The 21796-nt window shown below is 47.3% G+C and overlaps 1 protein-coding gene across 1 annotated transcript; it reads left to right on the plus strand.

The window, feature by feature from the left end:
- The first annotated feature begins 1104 nt into the window (after positions 1 to 1104).
- On the plus strand, positions 1105 to 21120 carry ZNF304 (zinc finger protein 304). The gene is made up of 3 exons (XM_061386465.1): positions 1105 to 9172; positions 10978 to 11104; positions 12802 to 21120. The coding sequence occupies exons 1-3, from the start codon at positions 9140 to 9142 to the stop codon at positions 14628 to 14630; spliced, it is 1989 nt and encodes a 662-aa protein (XP_061242449.1). The 5' UTR covers positions 1105 to 9139; the 3' UTR covers positions 14631 to 21120.
- Positions 21121 to 21796: the final 676 nt, after the last annotated feature.

Raw genomic sequence — 21796 nt, forward strand, 5'->3', positions numbered from 1 at the left:
CTAGAAGGCGTTAAAAAGGACGTGATTCCCAGTTTCCTGAGCTGGGTGTTGTTTTTTCTCACGGGCAGTTCTGTCTCACAGTTCTGTCATGGCACAGCTTCTTTCCTTGTTCCCTGGAGTAAGAGTGTGAGCCCCAGGGCTGGGCGAGGGGCACCTCCCTCCTTTCCCAGAGCCGCCCCAACCTCTGCTGCCGCCGGGAGCTTTGAGATGAAGTATTTGGGGGTGAGAAGTCTTACAGTCTGCCCCCGACATGCCAGATCTCTGGCCTCTCTGTGCCCCGGGTTCTGCCCCCTTCTGCCATCTTCTCTGTGAAGGGGGTCTCCCAGGGTCACTACTGGCCCCTCATCAGCTGTTCTTTCCCATTAGGACTTGCAGTTTCCAGGTCTCATGGGGCTACCCAGCTGGAGCCAGAGGGGAGCCTGGGGTGCCTGAGGAGGTAGACACGGCTCTGGTCAGAGACGACCTGGAGGAGGCCCAGGCCTGGTGAGCGGAGGGCGCGGGCGTCAGGGCTGGCTTTGCTTTATAACAGCAATTTGCTCTGCGTCTCTAGTGTCTCCTTCCCCAGCTTTGATGCTTTGCTCACTTGTCACTTCTGCTCTGCCCTTAGGTACCTGTCCGTCCCACCGCCCTTTCTAGTCGCACATTTTATCTGACCTCCTGCTCCTCCATGCAGCGCTCCACAGCATTGGGTTTCTTTTAACATGTCATGAGATGTGCGCATATCCTTACATTTTCCTTAAACACTATCAGGCCAGATATTCTCTTCTGGGCCAGGTTTGATATTCTGTCAGGCCAGGTTTTTCTGGCCCTGGCTAGACCCTTTTTCACAGCACTCACCTGGCACAAGGAACCAAGAGCCTTGCTTGGAGACCATCTGCATGGTGTGGTTCAGAGAGCCCTTGGCCACACTGTGCCCCATCCTGGTATCCCCTCCTCCGAGGTCCCTTCTTCTGTAAGCGTCAGAGGCCCCTCCTCCTCCTGATCCTGGGCCCCATGTGAGGCCCGCAGTCCCACAGACCCATTGCCAGTTGTATCAGACGCACATTTGTTGCTGGAGGCCACCAGCTGAACGTGCGCTTCAGCCACATCTGTCTTCCTTCAGGTCGTTGGCACGGAGTGGCGGGTGTGGCTGCACCTTCTGAGCAGGGGGTTCCTGTGAGCCAGCCGCAGATGAGAACTGCCCAGGCGGAGCCCTCCACCCACCCGGCTCACCCCTGCGACATGCATGGCCCAGTCTTGAAAGACAGTTTGGCCCCTGGCTGAGCCACAGGGAACTCCCAGCAGGTGAATCATGGGGAGAGATTTCGGGTGTAGTGTAAACCTCGACCAGATGCAGAGGTGGTGGAATGGAATCTTCAGAAGAGAAAACCCAGGCTTCATTTGTAAAGCACTGCGGATCCTGTACATCAGAGACAGCCTTCACTTGCAGAGAGGGTGGCGAGAACTTCCCAGCCAGCAGCTGGCCCCTCGCCATGGGGAGAAGCCAGGTGGGCATGTCGGGAGCTTATTCTCTGCTGTCATCGCCACGGGGTCCTTTTGGGTATTGGGTTCCCACTGGGCTGGAAAGCACGACTGAGGCCGTAAAGCCTTCTGCCTCTCAGTGGCCCTTGTTGGAGGGAATGTTGCTCCAGGGTCAGTTGACTCTGGCACTCTGGGTTGGAGCAAACTAGAAATCAGAAATGCAAGAAGGGCCCTGGAGCCCAGGGACAGTTTCCCACAAGGAGAGTCTTCAGGAGGATGAGCTGTGAACACAGTGGTGTGAGAACAGGCGACGGTCTGCGCTCCAGCAATTACTGGAGCAGTCCTCTGGTAGATGCTTTTCATAAACAGAACTCACATGCACCAGGGGAAGCTTCCATGATCTACCCAGGCAAGAATCTCTGCACGTGGAAGAGATGTGGGATGGCTTCAACAAACGTTGATGTGCCTTTCTCCTGAGGGTGGGCCCGAGTCGGCACATGAGGATTTATGCTCAGCAGAACCACAGGAGTGGTCAGGCTCATGCAGCAATAGCGCATTCACATTGAGAAGCCTTATGAATGCAAAGGATGTGGGAGAGTATCTTGTGTCTGCTCTGCTTTTGTTCCAAGTAACATTTCCCACTCCAAAGACAGTCATACTTGGAGTGCACAGTATGTGGGTGTACCTTTCGTGGCAACTGTTGTTCCACTCATCACGTGAGGGTTCTCACAAGAGGACCCCAGAGCACAGTGAATGTGGATCACGTGAGGGTTCTCACAAGAGAGGACCCCAAAGCACAGTGAATGTGGATCATGTGAGGGTTCTCACAAGAGGACCCCAGAGCACAGTGAATGTGGATCATGTGAGGGTTCTCACAAGAGAGGACCCCAGAGCACAGTGAATGTGGAAAGGCCTTCATTCACCCTTACTTGTCTGGCCTAATAGGATCCATGCTGGAGAAAAACCCTTTGAGTATAAGAATATCAGAGAGCCTTTTAGTACAGCTCCTTCCTGATTCCATATGGGAAGGCTCACGTGAGGGAGAAATGTCGTGAATCTAGTGAATGTGGACAGTCTCTCTGCCTTCATTCATTCCTTTCCAAGCCTCAGAGTGTTCATACTGGGGAGAAGCCCTGTGAGCGTAAGAAATGGGCCAAAGCCTTTTACATGTGAACTTGTCTCAGGCACTATCAGAGAATTCATACTGGGAAAAGACCTTTTGAATGTAACTCCTGGGGAAAATCTTCTGAACAGGGGAAGCTTCGTACTCTGAGGAATTATACCAAAGAGAAATAAGTGTTCGTGTGCTGTGAGAAAATCTGAGCTCAGTCATCACTTACGGTCCCTGGAAGAGTCATACAGGAGATGGATCCATCCTAGGACGTTGCATCTGAGAGTTTATAAAGGAGAGAGAGCCAGTGGCTACTGTGCGGTTTCAAGAATCTTCAACCATAGCTGTACCCGTAGTATGCACTGAAAAAGCAACCCCAGGAGTATTTAAAAAACAAAGGAGAAAGAGAAATATAAGTAGATATCACAGGCACATGAATGTATTTATGACTTTTTTTCTGCTTTTCCTGAGAAACCAATGAGTTTATTGGCTGGCCTTTTTTGTTGTTTTTGGGTGGCAGGGGGCTGTTTGAGAGATTAACCGCCTGAATTAATATGCACTGTGTGCCACGCCACACCAGGAAGGCTGGACGCTTGAGAGCATCTCTGCGAATGTTACTTGTTACGAAACGTCATCTTAGGTGACACCTTGATTTATGAAGCCTTTAAAACTTAAATTAGGATACAAAAATGTTGTCTAAAATTATAATAAAGACATAAGGACACACGAATGGGTACATTTTACTTTACTACTTAAAACTGTTTAAGGTTTCATTTTTATTTATCCATTAATTATCGAGATATAATTGACATATAACTATGTACGTCTAAGATGTACAACATATTTATCTGATACATTTACACTGTAGTATGATTGCCATTGTAGCCTCAGTTAGCCTGTGTTATGCCACAGAATTATCATCTCTTCTAGTGGTGGGAACAAATAAGATAGCATCTCTTGGCAAGTTTAATGTTTATAATATAGTTTTATTGTCTGTAATCCCTGTACTTTATGTTAGATCTCTTGGAATTATTTGTCTACGAGTTGTTAAGTGTATACCCCTGAACATCATCTCTCCCATCCCCTGACCCCACCCCCGGCCTTTGGTAACCATCACTGTAATGTTTTCCAGCTCAGTTTTTGGTTTTGTTTTGCTTTTTCCACATGTAAGGGATTTTATACAATATTTGATGTATATCACTTAGGATAACATCCTCAAGGTCCATCTGTATTGTTGAAAATGGCAGCATTTCCTTTTTTCTCAAGGCTGAGTAGTAGTCCATTGTTGATGTGTATATGTTTTTATTCATTTATCCATTGATGGACATTTTGGTTGTTTCCACATCTTCGCTATTGTGAACTATAATAAACATGGCAGTGCTCCTATCTCTTTAATAACCTGTTTTTATTTCCTCTGGAGCTTGAGGATGATATTGATTGGGATTGCAACTTGTCTGCACCATGCCCATCCCCAACCACATGGCCTTGGTCATGTCACTTAGGCTTGGGGTTGAGTATTGGTGTGTGTAAAATAGAAACCTTGGTTAAATAGAGTCAGGAGACCAGCAGGAGGGAGCTCTCACACCCTGCCGCTGACAGCAGAGCCCAACAGGAAGGAGAAAGGTTCCTCTTCTTCCAAGAAAAGACGCAGTCAAGGAAAAGCCCTGGCCTCTTTCTCCCGGTTCACTTTTCCCTCTGTAAAAGTGTTCTCTTGCTGTGCAGGTCCTTGCTTGGTGGCGTGCCATTATTGCAGGCTCCAAATCACCATTCTCAGTTGATCCTGTGTAAGCCCCTCTTTGCTGGAGAAATAGCTGGCAGTCTTCATTTTAGGGGAACAGTGTTCAACAGGAAAAACCCAGAGTTCAGAGGTGAGTGTCAGACTGGCTGCCTGATCCCCAGGGCCCCCCTGAACTCTGCTGTCCCTCTTCCAATCATAGCCCTTCCACGGCATGTAATTTGAACCTGAGATATAGATAGAAATCAGCCCACACGTCGAATTCTAGGCAGAGGGAACCTCCTGTGCAGTGATGGGGAGCGGGGCACGTGGTGATCCTGAGGCACGTGAGAAATTGAAAGTTCAGCACAGGGAGTTCTGAGGGTAGGGTCTGGGCACGGAGGTGGCCCACCTGAGGGGCTTGTTAGTGGGGTCTCCCAGAGAAGGTGAATTCTGCACTGGGATGCTGTTCCAGGAGCGCCCAGCTGTTTGCGAAGCCCTCGTGGCAAGACTCCCTTAGGGTGACGAGGCTAGTGCAGAGCAGGAGACGTGGGCCCAGCATGGACACCTTGTCGTGGGCACCCAGGGGCAGGCACGTGCAGGGCACACTCAGAGAGGTCATGGGACTTACAGAGACTAGGAGGAGACTACAACACCATCACACACAGGGTTCCACAAAAATGAATCTGCAGACGTGCAGCTTGGACACATGCGGGACACAAAATCCTATGCAGATGTACACACACATACCACCAGGACACAGAATAGAGAGGATATATTTATATTGACCAAAGACACACACACTCATGAAAACAGACACAGGACACCCACATGCGTGTGCTCACAACTCCCATACATACCATGAACAGTGCTCAGGGATGTGCGTGTACAACACACAGATGCATCCACTGGCACAAAGACACGTACGTGCAGACGTGGGGCACTGGTGTGCAGAAGGAGAGTGCAGACATCAGAGAAAAGCTCCTGGACACGCACGGGCTACACAGGAGAACACAAGGCCAGCAGGAGCGGGTACACGGAGAGAGGGGCACGTGGAGACGCAAAGGTAGACACCTCTGCACAGCCGCGTTGACAGATGCACAGATGGTTGTACATGAATAGGGAGAACCGTCCAGAGACACACACAACAGCTCGCTTGGTCACACACACACACATTTACGTGGGCATTCCCAAATGCAGATAATCAGATGTATACACATAGAATGTGATGACAAACATTTACTCTGCTCTTAAGGAAAAAGTGCATCTGACGAGGTGGATGAAACTGGAGCCTATTATACAGAGTGAAGTAAGCCAGAAAGAAACACACCAAAACAGCATACTAACGCATATATATGGACTTTACAAAGATGGTAACCATAACCCTGTATGCGAGACAGCAAGAGACATTGATGTATACAACAGTCTTTTGGACTCTGTGGGAAAGGGTGAGGGTGGGATGATTTGGGAGAATGGCACTGAAACAAATTGCCAGTCCAGGTTCGATGCATGACACAGGATGCTTGGGGCTGGTGCACTGGGATGACCCAGAGGGATGGTATGGAGGGGGAGGTGGGAGGGAGGTTCAGGATGGGGAACACGTGTACAACCCGTGGTGGATTCATGTTGATGTGTGGCAAAACCAATACAATATTGTAAAGTAATTAGCCTCCAATTAAAATAAATTTATATTAAAAAAAGTGCATGTAGATTATGTAAGTTGATCACAAATTTTATTGATCCAAAGGGTGTGACGTGCTTCCCAGGTGCCACACTGGTAAAAATCCGCCTGCCAGGGCAGGAAATGCAAGAGATGTGGATTTGATCTCTGGGTTGGGAAGATTCCCCAGAGCAGGAAATGGCACCCCACTCCAGTATTCTTGCCTAGAGAATTCCTTGGACAGAGGAGCCTGGAGGGCTACAGTCCATAGGGTCAGAAAGAGTCTCAGCACGTCCCAGTCATGCTCAGACATGACTGAGCAGTTGCTCACAATGCAGTTTACAAATAGTAATGGTACACCCAATGGTTTCTGTTGCAAATTCCACAAGCCAATTAATTAATTCTTACACAGTGCTTTCATTAATTTCAATTTTAACTCTTTATGTGTCAAGGTTAAGTTTCAACATATGTATATATGTATCAGCCCACCAGGCTCCCCCGTCCCAGGAGATTGCCTTGGATTCTCCAGGCAAGAACACTGGAGTGGGTTGCCATGTCCTCCTCCAATGCATGAAAGTGAAAAGTGAAAGTGAAATCGCTCAGTCGTGTCTGACCCTCAGCGACCCCATGGACTGCAGCCCACCAGGCTCTGCCTTCCATGGGATTTTCCAGGCAGGAGTACTGGAGTGGGGTGCCATTGCCTTCTCCGATATGTATGTATTAGAAATAAGCAAATCCAATTCCAAGCATATACCCATTTAAAATGAGGACTTTTTTTCTCCCAGATGTAATACATGAAAGTTTACAACAAGTTTATTGATAACAGCCAAGAGGTTGAAACAACCAACCCAACCATCAATAGGAACATGCTTAAATAAATTATGATCTGGTCACATGAATGAGGATGTAAGAGTGTAGAATGTAGAAGATGAATAATAAAAATGGGCATCTGGTGATCTAATCAATATTTTGTGCTAGAAAACTGGCTACTTGTTCCCCAATACTCTTTTCTCCTTCTAGACACCCAGGAGGATAGGCATGTCCCACCACCTTCCCTAACTTAACTTGGAAGCATGCAAATAAATTTTGGCCAATGGAAATGGGCTGGAGTGATTGTGAAAAATGTTTCTTCAATTTATCTTCTCATTTATACTCCTTCCTGGGGTACCTCTGTGGACCTCAGTAGTTCCAGTTGTCATACCTCCCCAGGAATTATTACTTCTGTGGGAGCTGTAGCTCCAGGTGATGGAAAGATGATATCTTGAAGAGGACCATATTCCATGACCTTGAGCCACTAGATATCAGGCTGGGCCATCTGACGATCATACATTAGTACCAGGTCTGCCTATTGAGGGTTATGGTGGAAGGCAGGAGGAGCCTGAGTTTGTTCTTCTGAATTAGGCATGAATGGTTCTTTTGTCATCTCACACAGTGAACCATGATATGAAACTATGTTAACTCCACTGCCCATTTAAGTCTAATAGAAATTACTCTTGATACGTCAACGTGTTGAGTCATATGGTCTGTAGAAATGCATCTGTTTGACAATAGACCTAGTAGTTTATGACAATCGCCTGCATTTATTGTTTTAAAAAATAGAATGAACTTACAGGTATACAGCTGTGGTCTATGCAAAATGTTTGCCATTACCTATAATGCTACTTGGTGAGTCAAGACTGATTGTATTTATATTTTGAAAAATACGATCAGTGATTCTGCAAAGAGGAGCCTCCGACATCCTCCTCTAGCTGTATATGTAAGAAATTGTGGTCATGATGAATAGTAACAGTAACAGCTTGTGTGTGTTCAGCACCAGGTCTTGTGCTAAGCACTTTTCATCTCACTTCCCATTTGGAAGGTATTTTCCCATTTTAGTTACTGTAGTTGGGGTAGGGAGGTGGTCATGACTTTCAATTCCCACGCCCAGGGTTTTTGTGTCAGAAAGTGTAGGTTGGACCCCAGAATGTGCTTTTTGAGCAAGTTCAGAAGGGATGCTGAGCCCGTTTTGGATATCAACGAATAGCAGGAACATTTCATGTTACCACATGAAGACTGCACAAGAGAGGGATATCGATCTTCAATTTTTTTTTTTTCCCCCTTTTGGCCGCGAGAGTAGCTTGGGGTTCGTAGTTTCCGTCTAGGGAACAAACCCGGGCCCCCTGTTGTGGAAGGGCAGAGTCCTAACCCACTGGGCCACCAGAGAATTCCCTTCCATCCATTCAATTTAAATCTCAGTCTCCAAAACTCCCAAGAGATGAAGCAGCTCTCCCAGGATGAAAGAATGCTCCACCTGCTGGAGACGTCGGAGGACGCCGCTTTCCTACATGTCACAGAAATCTGGGCGCGTCGCGTTTATGGGGAGGTCGGGCACTTCCCGGATGGCTCAGATGGCAACGCAGGAGACTCGGGTTCAATCCCTGCGTCAGGAAGATTCCCTAGAGGAGGGAATGTCAACCCACTCCAGTAGTCTTGCCTGGAGAATTCCATGGACCGAGGAGCCTGGGGGACTACAGGCCATGGGTCACAAAGAGTCGGACCCGACTGAGCAACTAACACCTTCCAGTACTTAAGGACGTAATTTTTCTCGGATCTTTCTCCACCTGCCTCCGCGCAGCTGTTGGGGACAACCAGAAATCGGCCTTTTCCCTGGTTGGATGTGGGCCACAGACTCCTCTACCCAGAAGTCCGTTTTGCGGCACATCCGCTCTGCGCCAATGGCAGCCCAGAAGATGCGCGTTTCCGTCGGCTTTTTCAGACAGAGGCGGGACTTCCGGCGTCACGGTCGTGACGTATTTTGCTGGCGCCGGGAGTGTCTGGAGTGGCTGCGGAATCTGCGAGTCGGCCTGGGCTCCGCTTTCCATGCGACTCTTGAGAAGCGAATAGGAAAGGACGGTGATAAGGTTGGGGCCTCCGTCGGCGACCTTATTACGATCCATGGTCGCCGCCGTGGGACGGGCCGCCCAGCGCGGAGCGGTGGGCTGGGGCTGTACTCCTTCCCAGGCCTTCGCGCTCGCTCTCCGTCCTCGTTCGCTTCCGGAGGCGGCACCCGGAGCCCGTGCGCCGTTTTGACCAGGAGGAAACCAAGGCTCGGAGCTCGACCGTCGTCCAGGGCCCACCGCACCCAGGGGGTGTGCGGGTCCCGCTGCTCCCACTCCAATCGCGTTTCTCGACCTGGTTCTACTCACAGGACCCCATGGCGGCTGCGGCGCTAATGACCTGGGCTCAGGTGAGTGAGGGGCCCTCAGGTGGGGGGATGTTATGTTCTCAGGCTTTCCGAACTTGGCCTTCGTCGCTCCCTGCTCTTGAGTAAGAAGGCGGTGAAGGGCGGTCACTGACGGTGAATACGTGGGGAGGATCCCGTTCCCAATGTTGACTGGATGAGGTGCGAAATGGTTTCCAGGGCTTACGAGCCCCCAGGTATCAACACTTGGAGGTGAGGCTGAATTCGGCATGTTCTGGAAACGGCAGGTCTCTGCGGTTATGTGTGCTGACAACAGAGAGCTGAGTCAGGAGTCGGACTGGAATAGCAGCCTGGGGAGCTGGACCTCTGTTCTGACGGTGATGGGAACCACGGGAGGTTTATAACAGAGAAGGGAGGTGATCTGACGTTGGTGTTAACAGGCTCTCTCTGGTAGCACAATGGAAGGACTGGGGAAGCCTGAGGGTGGGACGTGAGATCAGGAGGGAGTCGACTGCAATAGTCCAAATGTGTTGATTGTGGATGACTAGAGTGGTGGCTGTGGGCGTTAGAGACGTGTGTGAATTTTGTGTGTTTTTAAAGTAGGGCCGATGGAGGTTTTCTGATGAGACATATTGATGTTCTGGGACGCTTCACCTGTCCCTCCTTCTGCGCTTGAGTCTGGGGGCCTTAAAGGAGGAGTCCTTTCTAGCCCAGCACCCTGAATCTAAGCCAGGAGTTATATGAAGAGGTTCCTGCTTTGGGCAGCCAGTAGGAGGAAGGCTGGACTGGTGTATTAGACTCAGGAACATCTTATGCAAATGCTTAGAGGTAAGATTGAGTTGGGAGTCCTTAAGGAGCCACGGGTCTTGGTTCTGTCTGTTGAGAAAAGGGTCAGGAGTCGGGCAAGAATGGCAGGCTGAGGAACTGGGCTTCTTGTTTTGAAGGTAATGAAAGACATGGGCTTCCCAGATGCCTCAGTGATAGAGAGTCTGCCTGCAGTGTAGAAGACGCAAGAGACACGGGTTTAATCCCTGGGTCAGGAAGATCCCCTGGAGGAGGGAATGGCAACCCATTCCCAGTAGTCCTGCCTGGGAAATCCCGTAGACAGAGGAATCGGGCGGGCTGCAGTCTTTAGGCTCCCAAAGAGGCAGACTCAACTAAGTGACTGAACATGTGGCATGCACAAAAGACATGGAGGATTTGGAGCAGAAGAGAGATGCCCTGAATCAGATCTTAACAGGCTCCCTCTGGCTGCTGTCTGGTTGAGAATGGAGTGTGGGCGTGAGGGAGGAGGCTACTGCACTGGTCCACAGAAGTGCTGATGGTGGCAAAGAAAGTCCCAACCGGGCACTGAGGACTGGGTGCCTTGCTCAGGCACTGGGGTGCCTGTCACACACAAAGGAGTTCTTCCTGGATGCTGTGTGCAGAGTGGCTTCAGGGGTAGGGTGTGCCTTGAAAGTGTGGACTGGAAAGTTTTCAGGCTTAAAGGAGGGGGACCCCAGATATGAGGAAGGTGTGGTTCAAAGTGGTGTACATGGTGGGAGGAGCATGGACTGATGGCCTGAGAGTTGTTTCTGGGAGGCATGGTCAGGAGGATGCCCGCGGGAGAGTGCTTGGTGCCCTTCCTGCCGGACCTATGGCTTACATAGTCTCTGTCTGCCCGCCTTCCTGATTTTGCTCTGGGCTGCCCACGGTGATCAGAGAGACAGGAGAGGGCACCAGGAGTGGTGTCATGGCCGAGTATCGCCTCCGAGTTGGGAGGCTGGGGAGCAGAGGAGCAGGGGGTGGGAGGTGAGTGGGGGCCTGGAGAGTCCTGTTGTGTGTGGGCTCAGCTGTCCCCATCGTGGCAGGGTGGTGTGACCTTCGAGGATGTGTTCGTGTACTTCTCCCGGGAGGAGTGGGAGCTGCTGGAGGAAGCTCAGAGACTCCTGTACCGCGATGTGATGCTGGAGAACTTCGCACACGTGGCCGCCTTGGGTGAGTCCCTGTTTCAGTTACCTATTGGTACATGTCAAACTGCTCCAAAAGTGAGTGATGTAAAACAGTAAAAAGGCCTTATGGAAGTTTCAGTGTGTCAGGAACTCGTCACACCTCACCTGGTGCTTTTGGCTCAGGGTCTGCCATGAGGCTTCTCTCAAGCTCCCAGCCGAACTGTTCTCATCTGAAGGCCATTCTCGGGAGGATCTCACTCACAAACTCGTGTTTTGTGTTTCCAAGAGGTCATTTCTTGTGGCTTGTTGGTCAGAGACCCTTGGCTTCCTTGTTACCCTAGCCTTTCTGTAGCGCATCTCACAGCAGGGAAGGAACCTTCTCTCTGAGCAGAGAGAATGTCCAGGATGGTAGGTGGTCTTTTTCTAACCCGACCTGGAAACAGTGATCCCATCATTTTTCTCTGTTCTGTTCTTAGAAATGGGTCAGTCAGTGTAACCTCCAGTCAAGGGAAGTGGCTCGTGCAAGGGCAAGAACACCAGGTGACAGGTCTTCCTGGGCCATCGGAGAGGCTGCCTGCCACAGGCCCACATGCCTGCTGCAGTGTCCTTGGGTTCGGTTTTTCCCTGGTGCCCTGGGGGCAGCTCTTCCTGTCCTGCCAAATCAGGGGCTCTTCCCCCTCCCGTCTTGGTTCCCAGGGTAGGGGCTGTGGGTGCCCAGGCACAGCCGTGGTGGCGTCCCCTCCCTGAGCAGTCGTACACCTGCTGCACAAAGCCGTTCTCGATCAGGTTAGGAGTTCAGGGCTCTGGCTGACAGTTCTTGGGGACGGACTGTGCCAGGAGTTACAGGTGCTAACATAGTCACTGCTTGTGGAGGGCATAGGGGTTTCCTGGCAAGTCCTCCTTCGGGTTTTGGTTTTACATTTTCTCTTCTCTGTGGGATGGGTCTATCTGGGCCTTTCGTTTGCTGTTTTTAATTGGAGTAGGGCTGATCCAGAATGCTGTTATTGTCTCCCTTTTTTCCCCACAACTTCCACCTTCCAGATCCCATGTGGTTGCCCAGTGGCAGAGAGGCAGAAAGCACCGGGTGCTTGTGGGTGGACCTGACTCCAGCCACACTGAGAGGCCAGAGAGAGCCCAGCACTGCCACACAGGAACTGAGAGAACCATCTGGGGCAGGGTTCACGTTGTCCTGTCAGCCTGTGCGCCAGTGCTTTCTTGCCAAGGCCCTTAGCGGGACCTTGCTTCTCCCTCTCCTCACCGTTCCTTGCACTTGGCGTTTCTCCTGTCTTCCTTCCCTTGGCGTTTTCCCACCTCTCTGGCCTCTGTCACGCATTCTCCTCAGCTTACTCTGAAACGCTCTGTAACATTGGCTGCTTTAACGTGTTACAAGTTGTGCACATACCTGTAAGCTGTCCAGAAGAGCTGCCTACTTGCTTGCAATCAGATTTTCCTGGGCCTGGACACAGCCTCTGCACCAGGCTCACCTGACCCAAAGCCAAGGCCCTGCAGAACCCTTCTTAGAGGGGTGAGTTGGAGACCTCGCCTCTGCTTCCGGTACTTTCCACCGTCATTGTGTCTTTACCCGTCATTGAAGTCCTCCATACCTTCCAAGGCCCAGGAGTGACAATGGGCCCTCCTTCACTGATCCTGGCCCCTCATCCTGCAAAAGCGCAGGGACTCACTCACTGGTGTGTCACACACTCAGAGCAAGCATGTCCTTCACTAGCGTTTCTTTGCTTTCAGGTTGTTGGTGTGAAGCAGACAATGAGGAGGCCCCCTCCGAGCAGATTGTTTGTGTAGAAGGAGTGTCAGAGGTCAGGACTCCTGGGTCCTGTCCACTTATCCAGAAAGTCCATCCGTGTGAGAGAAGTGACCCGCTCTTAAAAGACATTTTCCACCGGGCTGAACACCAGGGTTCGTGCCCTGCACAGAACCTGGACACACGTGACCCCTGTGGGCGAGGATTCCTGTTGAGTGAAAACTTTCATCAGCACCAGAAACCACATAGTGGGAACGATCCCGTCCAGGGGGATGCTGATGAGGCCTCATGTGTGAAGAGCTGTGCTGTCTATGAGTTAGGGAGACCTTGTACTTGCAGGGGGAAAGGGATGGACATGCTGGATAGCTCTAGGCTTTTCCAGCACCAGAGCACTCACAGTGGACTGAGTCCACACCGAACAGCTGAGTTTGCGGAATCATTTGCACACAAGTCGAGTCTCAGTTGTCACCAGGGAGACAGCGATGAACTGATGTTTTTCAGTTGCACTGACGATGAGAAAGCCTTCAGGAACGCCTTCAGTCTCCTCGACAACCAGGTAACTCAGGCGGTTGAAGTGCAGTCCTTTAGGTGCCTACCTTGTGGAAATCTGTCCAACGAGAAATCCACTCTTATCCATCATAGAAAACTTCATGGTGGGGAAACATCACATGTGTGCAGGGAGTGTGGAAAGGCCTTCATTAACTTGTCTCACCTAAAAACTCACCAGAAATTTCACACTGGCAAAAGACAATATACATGCAGTGAATGTGGAAAGGCCTTCAGCCGCAAAGACACACTTGTGCAGCACCAGAGAGTTCACACTGGAGAAAGGTCTTATGACTGCACTGAATGTGGAAAAGCCTACAGCAGAAGCTCCCACCTCGTTCAGCACCAGAGAATTCACACCGGAGAAAGGCCTTATAAATGCAGTGAATGTGGAAAGGCCTTTAGTCGTAAAGACACACTTGTGCAGCACCAGAGATTTCACACAGGGGAAAGGCCTTACGAGTGCAGTGAATGCGGAAAATTCTTTAGCCAAAGCTCTCACCTTATTGAGCACTGGAGAATTCACACCGGGGCGAGGCCTTACGAGTGTATTGAATGTGGAAAATTCTTTAGCCATAACTCCAGCCTCATTAAACATAGGAGAGTCCACACAGGAGCAAAGTCTTATGTGTGCGGCAAATGTGGGAAGGCTTTTGGCTGCAAAGACACACTTGTTCAGCACCAGATAATTCACACTGGTGCACGGCCTTATGAGTGCAGCGAGTGTGGAAAGGCCTTTAGCCGTAAAGATACACTTGTACAGCACCGGAAAATCCACACTGGAGAAAGGCCTTATGAGTGCAATGACTGTGGAAAGTTCTTTAGCCATAGCTCCAACCTCATTGTGCACCAGAGAATTCACACTGGAGCGAAGCCTTATGAATGCAGTGAATGTGGGAAATGCTTTAGCCACAATTCTAGCCTCATTCTACACCAGAGAGTTCACAGTGGAGCGAGGCCTTATGTGTGTAGTGAATGCGGAAAAGCCTACATTAGTAGCTCCCACCTTGTTCAGCACAAGAAAGTTCACACTGGAGCGAGACCTTATAAGTGCAGTGAATGCGGGAAATTCTTTAGCCGCAACTCTAGCCTCATTCTACACCAGAGAGTTCACACTGGAGAAAAGCCTTACGTGTGCAATGAATGTGGGAAGGCCTATAGCAGAAGCTCCCATCTTGTTCGGCACCAGAAAGCTCACCCTGGAGAAGGACCTCATGAATGCGGCAGTTTTGGTGACCCTTTAGCTGCGTCTCTTAAACTTGTTTAACACCTAGAAACTTCACTGGGAGAAAGGCCTTATGAATGCAGTCAATGCACTATGTCCCTGTTCAAGATTATAGGAGTCACACCAGCAACGGTGGGAATCATTGTTGGTACAGAGACACTGAGATAATGGAGTGGGGATGACTGAGGCTCATGAGGATGGGTGGGTGTTGTTAAGGCAGCGTCTCTATATGTCCCTGCGATTTTGGCTCTATGGCATGAAAGTATACATAAATTCTCAGGGCCTTCACACCTCTGAGTCTCCTGTGGCCAACACACTGTCTCAGTAAGTAAAGGTTTGTGGATTCCTGTACCTCCCTGGGCTGTTGATGTTCTGGCCATCACTGCACAGGCAGGAACCCCAGCAGTGACAGAAGAAAGATCCAGGGCTCAGGCTTCTCTGACCAGCCAGCATTCCTAGTGACTAAGGTGGATGTGGCCTTCATTGCTCTGCAGTTTTTGCTGGTCCTGAGGCAGGGCTTATGCTCCTAAATTGTGTAGAGAGGGATATGGTAGAACCAGAACAGTTGGCAGATGGGACTTCCCAAGAAGAGTGGTAAACATGGATATTTATGGGGAATATTTAGCTCCTAACATCTTTGTTGAGGTATGGTGACGTGAAATAAATGGCATGTATGTAAAGTGTGAAGCGTTTTTCGTTTCAGCGTGTGTATATTCTGATGAGACCACACATCAAGATAATGGAGATATCCAGCACAGCCAAAAGATTCCTTGGGTCCCTTATAATCCTTTCCTCCTTGTCCTTTCTAACCCCTCTTTCCCACAATTCACAAGCAGTAGCAAGCATATTCTAGAATTTCATATAAACAGAATTATATACTTTGTGGAGAGTGGGGACTCTGGCACTTTTCACCAACCATAACTTTTTTGACATTAAGGCATATTGTTGCATATATCAGTTATTCATTTGTATTGTTGAGTACTATTCCATTGTATGGATATACCACAAGTGTTCTTTTATCCATTCACCTGGTAGTGGGTGTTTGGGTTGTTTCTGGTTTGGCTGTTACAAATAAAGCAGCTGTGAAGATTTGTGTATTAGTTATCATTGAATTATATTCCATTGTATGGATGAACCACAGTTTGCTTATCCAGTCACTGACTGAAGAACATCTTGATTGCTTCCAAGTTTTGCCATTTATGAATAAACCTGCATTATGCATTGTGTGTAAGTGGATGTAAGTATTCAGTTCATTTGGGTTCAAGCCAAGGAGTATGATTTGCTGGGTCATAGTAAGGGTATGTTTTCTTTTTTTTTTTAACTTTTTCATTTTTTTGGCTGTGCTGTGTCTTCATTGTCATACACAGGCTTTCTCTACTCGTGGCAAGTAGAGGATATTCTTTTTGTTCTGGTGCGTGGTTTCACACTTGGGTGGCTTCTCCTGCTGCAGAGCATGGGCTCTAGGCCTGCGGGCTTCAGTAGTTGCAGCATAGGCTCAGTAGTTGTGGCGCATGGGCTTAGGTGTTCAGCGGCATGTGGGATTCTTCCCAGACCAAGTACTGAACCCATGTCCCCCACACTGGCATGCAAATTCTTAACCACTAGACCACCAGGGAAGTCCAGTAAGACACTGTCTTCTATAATGGCTGCAAAAAATCATTTGCATTCCCAGTAGCAATAAATAAGAATTCCGTTACTCCGTGTCTTTGTCAGCATTTGGTGTCATCAGTGTTTTGGGTTTTTGCCAAATAGGTGTGTAGTAATAGCATGTTGTTGCTCTAACTGCAATTCTGTAATGACTTATGATGAATATTTTTTCATATTCTTTTAACAGTGTCGTCTGCTTTCAGAGCAGAAATTTTAAATTGTAGTCAATTCCAAGATACTCAGTTTTTCTTTAATGGATTGTGCTTTTGGTGTTGTAGCTAAAAACTCCTTGCCGTACCTAAGGTCTTCATTATGTCCTGTGTTATCTTCTAGATGTTCTGTAGCTTTGTATTTAGGTTTATTATCCATTTTCTGAAAATATTTATGAAAAGTGTAAGATTTGTGTCTGGATCATTTTTTAAAACCCCATTTGTTGAAAAGACTATCCTTTCTCCATTCCTTAGCCTTTGCTCCCTTTCTAAAGGTCACTTGGCTATATTAGTGCGAATGTATGGACTCACTGTTCCAGTTCTTTCCATTTATTGTGATAATCAGCATATGGCTGTGGGGGTTTTTTCTTGTGTCTTATTTATATGGTATATTTCATTAATTGATACTCAAATGTTAAACCAACCTTGTATTTCCTGGGACAAATCCCACTGGATCATGTTGTATATAAGTAAAAGCTTAGTATAGTTCTATATAAATTCTTTGTGTCAGAATTGATAATTGGTATCTTTCTAGGAATTTGTCCATTTTAACTACATTTTCTCATTTGAGAGGGTTAGGATTGTTTATAATATTCCCTTATGAGACTTTTAAGTTCTGTAGGGTCAATAGTGTCTTCACTCCTGATTTTGTTAATTTGTTATCTTCTTTTTTTGTCAGCCAACCTAGAGTTTTGTCAGTTTTGTTGATCTTTTGAAAGAGAGTTTTTCTTTAATTGATTTCTAGAAAAAATTTTTTTTCTGTATTCTGTTTCAATGTTTTGTTCTGATCTCTTTTACTTCCTTTTTTAATGCTTGCCTTGTGACTAGTTTTGTCTTATTTTCCAAGTTTCTTAACATGGAAGGTTAGGTTATTGACATCATTCTTCTTTTGTAATAAACTTTAAAGCTTTATGTTTCCCTCTAATCATTTAATTTGGTTGTATCACATCAATTTTTATATGTAGCATTTTCATTTTTATCTAGTTAAAATATTTTTGTTCTTAAAATTTCCCTTGTAATTAGGGTATTGAGGAGTATAGAATTTAACAAGCCTCTTCCTATTGAATTTGCAGGGGTAGTCAGAGGAAGGCACGTAATTTTTCAGTCAGTGACCCAGGTGTTACTCTTGAAATGGGGTAAATCTGTGGGTTATTTGAAATATCTTCCACCCTTAGGAAGACATTGAGCTAAGGTGTTGGTGTTTAATGTAGAAAAAGTAGTCCCATGTTTAACGTAGAAAAAGTAGTCCCATATCTACCAGGAACTGATGAGGATGACCAAATATAGTTAAGTCATGTTTCGTGAAAGAGTATGGCAGGTTATTGGGTGTTGTTCCTTCCTCAGAGCACCCTGACTGTCCTGATTTGAGGGATTTTCTTTGTGTTAGCTTTTCTTCATGAGATAGGACAACCTTTTAAGTTCTGTTTTTGTATTAGGTCTCCAACCTGAAGCTTAACATCACTGTAAAATGACATGAAACAGATACTCCTACATCAGCACCTCTGTGACTCCCAACTGTGGAAATTAGGAATTTTCCCTAGTCTGTTGTGACAGTCTCCTGTGGGTTAAAAATGCCTTTGTTTTAATGGTGAAGTTGTTACACAGTCCACTTTTGCTGTTACTGCTTCAGCTGTGGCTTCAGGAGGCTTGGGCCGACCCCCGGCCTTTCTGACCCTCAGGTTCATTGTGGAAGCGGGACTCCCGCTGGTCCCTCCCTGATCAGTCCAGGCAGTTCTTGCCACCTTTGACTTTCTATCTTAGCTTCTAACCAGGTTGTGTAAGTTCGGTGACTTTGGTTAGATGTACCATAAAGAATTATAAAAAAATTTTTTTAAAGGATTCTAAAAATTTTTAATAATTGCTGATTTTCCTTGGGTTGAAGAGAGTCTTTACTTATACCTCTTAATTCAGCTTACATCCAAGGTTTAAAATCTACGATTTCTTGCATTGCTGATTCGTGGCTGGCATTGATCTTTAGAGGTAACTGGCATTTGGGGTTTTAAGAGAGCTGTTAAGAAAAGGTGGTGAAACTGAGTCCCACTAACTGAGTTCCCCTGCTGAGTTGATGATTAACCTCTCTATCCAAAACTGTTCCCTTTCTTTTCCACTCTTACCTAAATCTTGTGCTAACTGAACACTAATCAGCCAGTCAGATGACCAAAATTGCTGTTGTTGATATCATTGTTAATGTACAGACCGGAGTGTTTATCCAGGACAAGACGAGCTGACAACTTCTAGGTCACGGACCACCAGACCAGAGAACCATAAACCATAGGCATCCTTATTCCTGAAACTGACTAAGAAATGTCACAAGATGGTGATCAAGCCCGGCTTTTTTGTTCTTTCCCTCTAGTAACCCTTAACAAAGACCAATTTGCAGTGGCCCATTCCCTTGGTTAGTGCCCCACAACAAATCCTTAATTTGCGGCTGCAAACAGTGTCAATCTGCCTTTTGCGTAATAGTAGGGACTCAGCAAGGAAAAGAGCAAGGGGAGAGGGGCTAAGAAGAGCGATCAGAAGGATGAGGGGCAGGACAGAGAGCTGGATGTGGGAGGGGAGAGGGCTGGGTGTAGGCGGAGGGCCCTGGATGTGGGAATGGAGAGAGATGAGTGTGGGGGGCAGCTGGAGGTCATGGAGATGGTGGGTTTACAGGGCATTGAGTCTCCCTGTTCCTGCTGAAGCTTGTCTGCTTGCTTAGTAGGTTTGGCCAAGGAATCTTTAGTAATGTAACTTTTATTTCAGAATTTAATTTGGAGGCTTCTGTGTACTACTAAGAAAGGCTATCCATTGGGCCTGAGAATTCTAATTATTTAAAGAATTCCTTCATTTTCAAAGGTGTCTCTCAAATGAACCTTTTTGTTCAAATCAGGTGTTCTCCTGAGTGGTCATTGAGGGCTTAAGTCATCCTTGGTACAGTTATCCTATTCAGCACGACAGGCACAGAATTAGGATTGTAACAGAGATAGGAAATACAGGGATTTTTCAGGGGAGAGAAGATTCGGACTCAGACAACCCCGAGGCCAGGCGGTGGTCACTAGGAATGCAATTCTTGTGGGCCTTCGTTTCCTAACCTGACGTTCGGCCCCTCACCCCCACAGACCCACAATGACTCCCCTGGCATGTGGATACTGGAGAGAATGTTCTCTCTGTAATACTGCCCGGCTCACACTACTCTACAACAGTTTCGAGATGGAAGGAGGCCTCATTTGGTTTACTGGGGACTCACAGGACCGTTTGTCATGTAGCCTCCAGTACTGCGAGAACTGCAAGCCCATTGGTCTGTGACGCTGGTCTGAACAGGTTCATAGGGCAGTACTTCTGTTCCCACCATGATTCAACTCACAACAAAGCTACACTTTTCGACAGCACAGAAAACAATAAGCAGTATCTCAAAGGACAACAAAAAAGGTTTGAAAAGAAATGGCCTGATCCTCCAAGTATCTCAAACAACTAGGAACTAACAACAAATTCCAGGTGTCAGACTGAGAACGAAAGGCCAAGAAGATCAACACAAAGCAGAGGTTAGACCCACTGCTGATTTACCACATCTTCAACGACTCGAGTCGTCCTTGAGGAGCAAGGCACAGGGGCCTGTGGAAGGCTGCGGTCTGCAGCGACAGGCGTTGCACTCCAGAGCTTGGTGGGACTTCCACAGCAAACATAAAAGCTGTTACACAGCTTCTACAGTGGGTGCATCCAGCTCATCTTGTTCCCTTCCCCACTGAATGTTGATTAATGAGATACAGGCTCAACAGTGGTGCGAGCTGGAGGACTGATGATGATAATCAGTGTGGAAGCTCCTTACAACCTCTCCTATTTCTTTCTTAACCTTGTTAATCTGAATTTTTCTTACCAATTACTTTTTCACTTGCTTTAATAGTAGTTGAAGAAATCATTCAGCTCTCATGTTTAACTATAATGTTGTCCATCATTTTCAATATTGAATGAATAGTCGCATATCATTCAAAGACCTTGAAGAGGACTTTTACCACATTTAAGAAATAGCCAGTCTTCATGAAATCTATCACAAAAAATGTATACCTGCATTTTTATATTCTGTTTATACAGAAAATAGATAATAGCAAGGTGAGCAGGAATAGAGAACATCGCTTTTTTCAATTTCCCGTGTGCATCAGTTTGTCACAAGTCCAAACTCATAACTGCGAGTTCAAAGGTGGAGCCTTTGAAATGTTTGCAAAGTTGTGAGCTAACAGTGGCTTGAACCTGGTATCTAGTACAAAGACAGTGGGGGAGAACTACCTGTTTTCCTGCCTGCAAAGAAGAGCTCTAGTTGTCAGGCAGTCACCTCAAAATCGGAAGGCTGGCATTCAGGAGTTGGCACTTTAAAAAATGGGCATGTTTAAGGACCAATGAATTTCCAGGAGTATTACTGGGCTCTAAGTGGGGTTGTATAGTGAGGCATTCGCTGATTGGTTGTTACCTTTTAAGCTACGCTGGGGCCTGAACACTCCTGGCTGAATTCTAGAAGGTTGGCACTGTCAATTATTCGCTAATTTCTGGAAGCTTGACTTTACTGGTGTGAGGCTGTTGCTGACTGGTTTTCACAGATTATCTGAAGTTCTCTCTAATAAATTGTTTTCTTGTTCAAGATTTTGGAATTTGGCTAAAGGAAGTCTTTGCCTTCCACTTATGAAAAATAAACACATTAATTCTCAGTCCCCTCTTTTGTTCTTCCTTAGCCAGACTCTCAGAAGAGACCGTAAGGCATTGTTGAGAAGGTTGTTTATGGAGACATGTTTATGAGCTAATGTTGCCCCTAAATTATTGGCAATTACAGTGAGAGAAAAATAGCTCTAACTGCTAACTTTTTGTAATGTTAAAAAAAAAGGTGAAATCAGAATATTGAGGGTGTTCTGACAGTATCCATACAGGACGCAGAGCATGTGCTCTCTACACAGAACAGCCGGGAGTCTTATTTCCAGTGTATGTCATGCGGCTACTCTTGTACCCAAACCCTTTTCAGTGCTGACTGAACATTTATAGGTTAGGATGCTGAAGCTGAAACTCCAGTCCTTTGGCCACCTCATGCGAAGAGTTGACTCATTGGAAAAGACTCTGATGCTGGGAGGGATTAGGGGCAGGAGGAGAAGGGGACGACAGAGGATGAGATGGCTGGATGGCATCACCGACTCCATGGACGTGAGTTTGAGTGAACTCCAGGAGTTGGTGATGGACAGGGAGGCCTGGCGTGCTGCGATTCATGGGGTCGCAAAGAGTCGGACACGACTGAGCGACTGAACTGAACTGAACTGAAGTACACAACAGCACAGTTTCTTTATTCATTTTTACCTATCTGGCAACTCTTTTTAAATATTGTCTTTACCCTTCCCT

Source organism: Bos javanicus, chromosome 18 (assembly GCF_032452875.1).
Source record: "Bos javanicus breed banteng chromosome 18, ARS-OSU_banteng_1.0, whole genome shotgun sequence".
Taxonomy (NCBI): domain Eukaryota; kingdom Metazoa; phylum Chordata; class Mammalia; order Artiodactyla; family Bovidae; genus Bos; species Bos javanicus.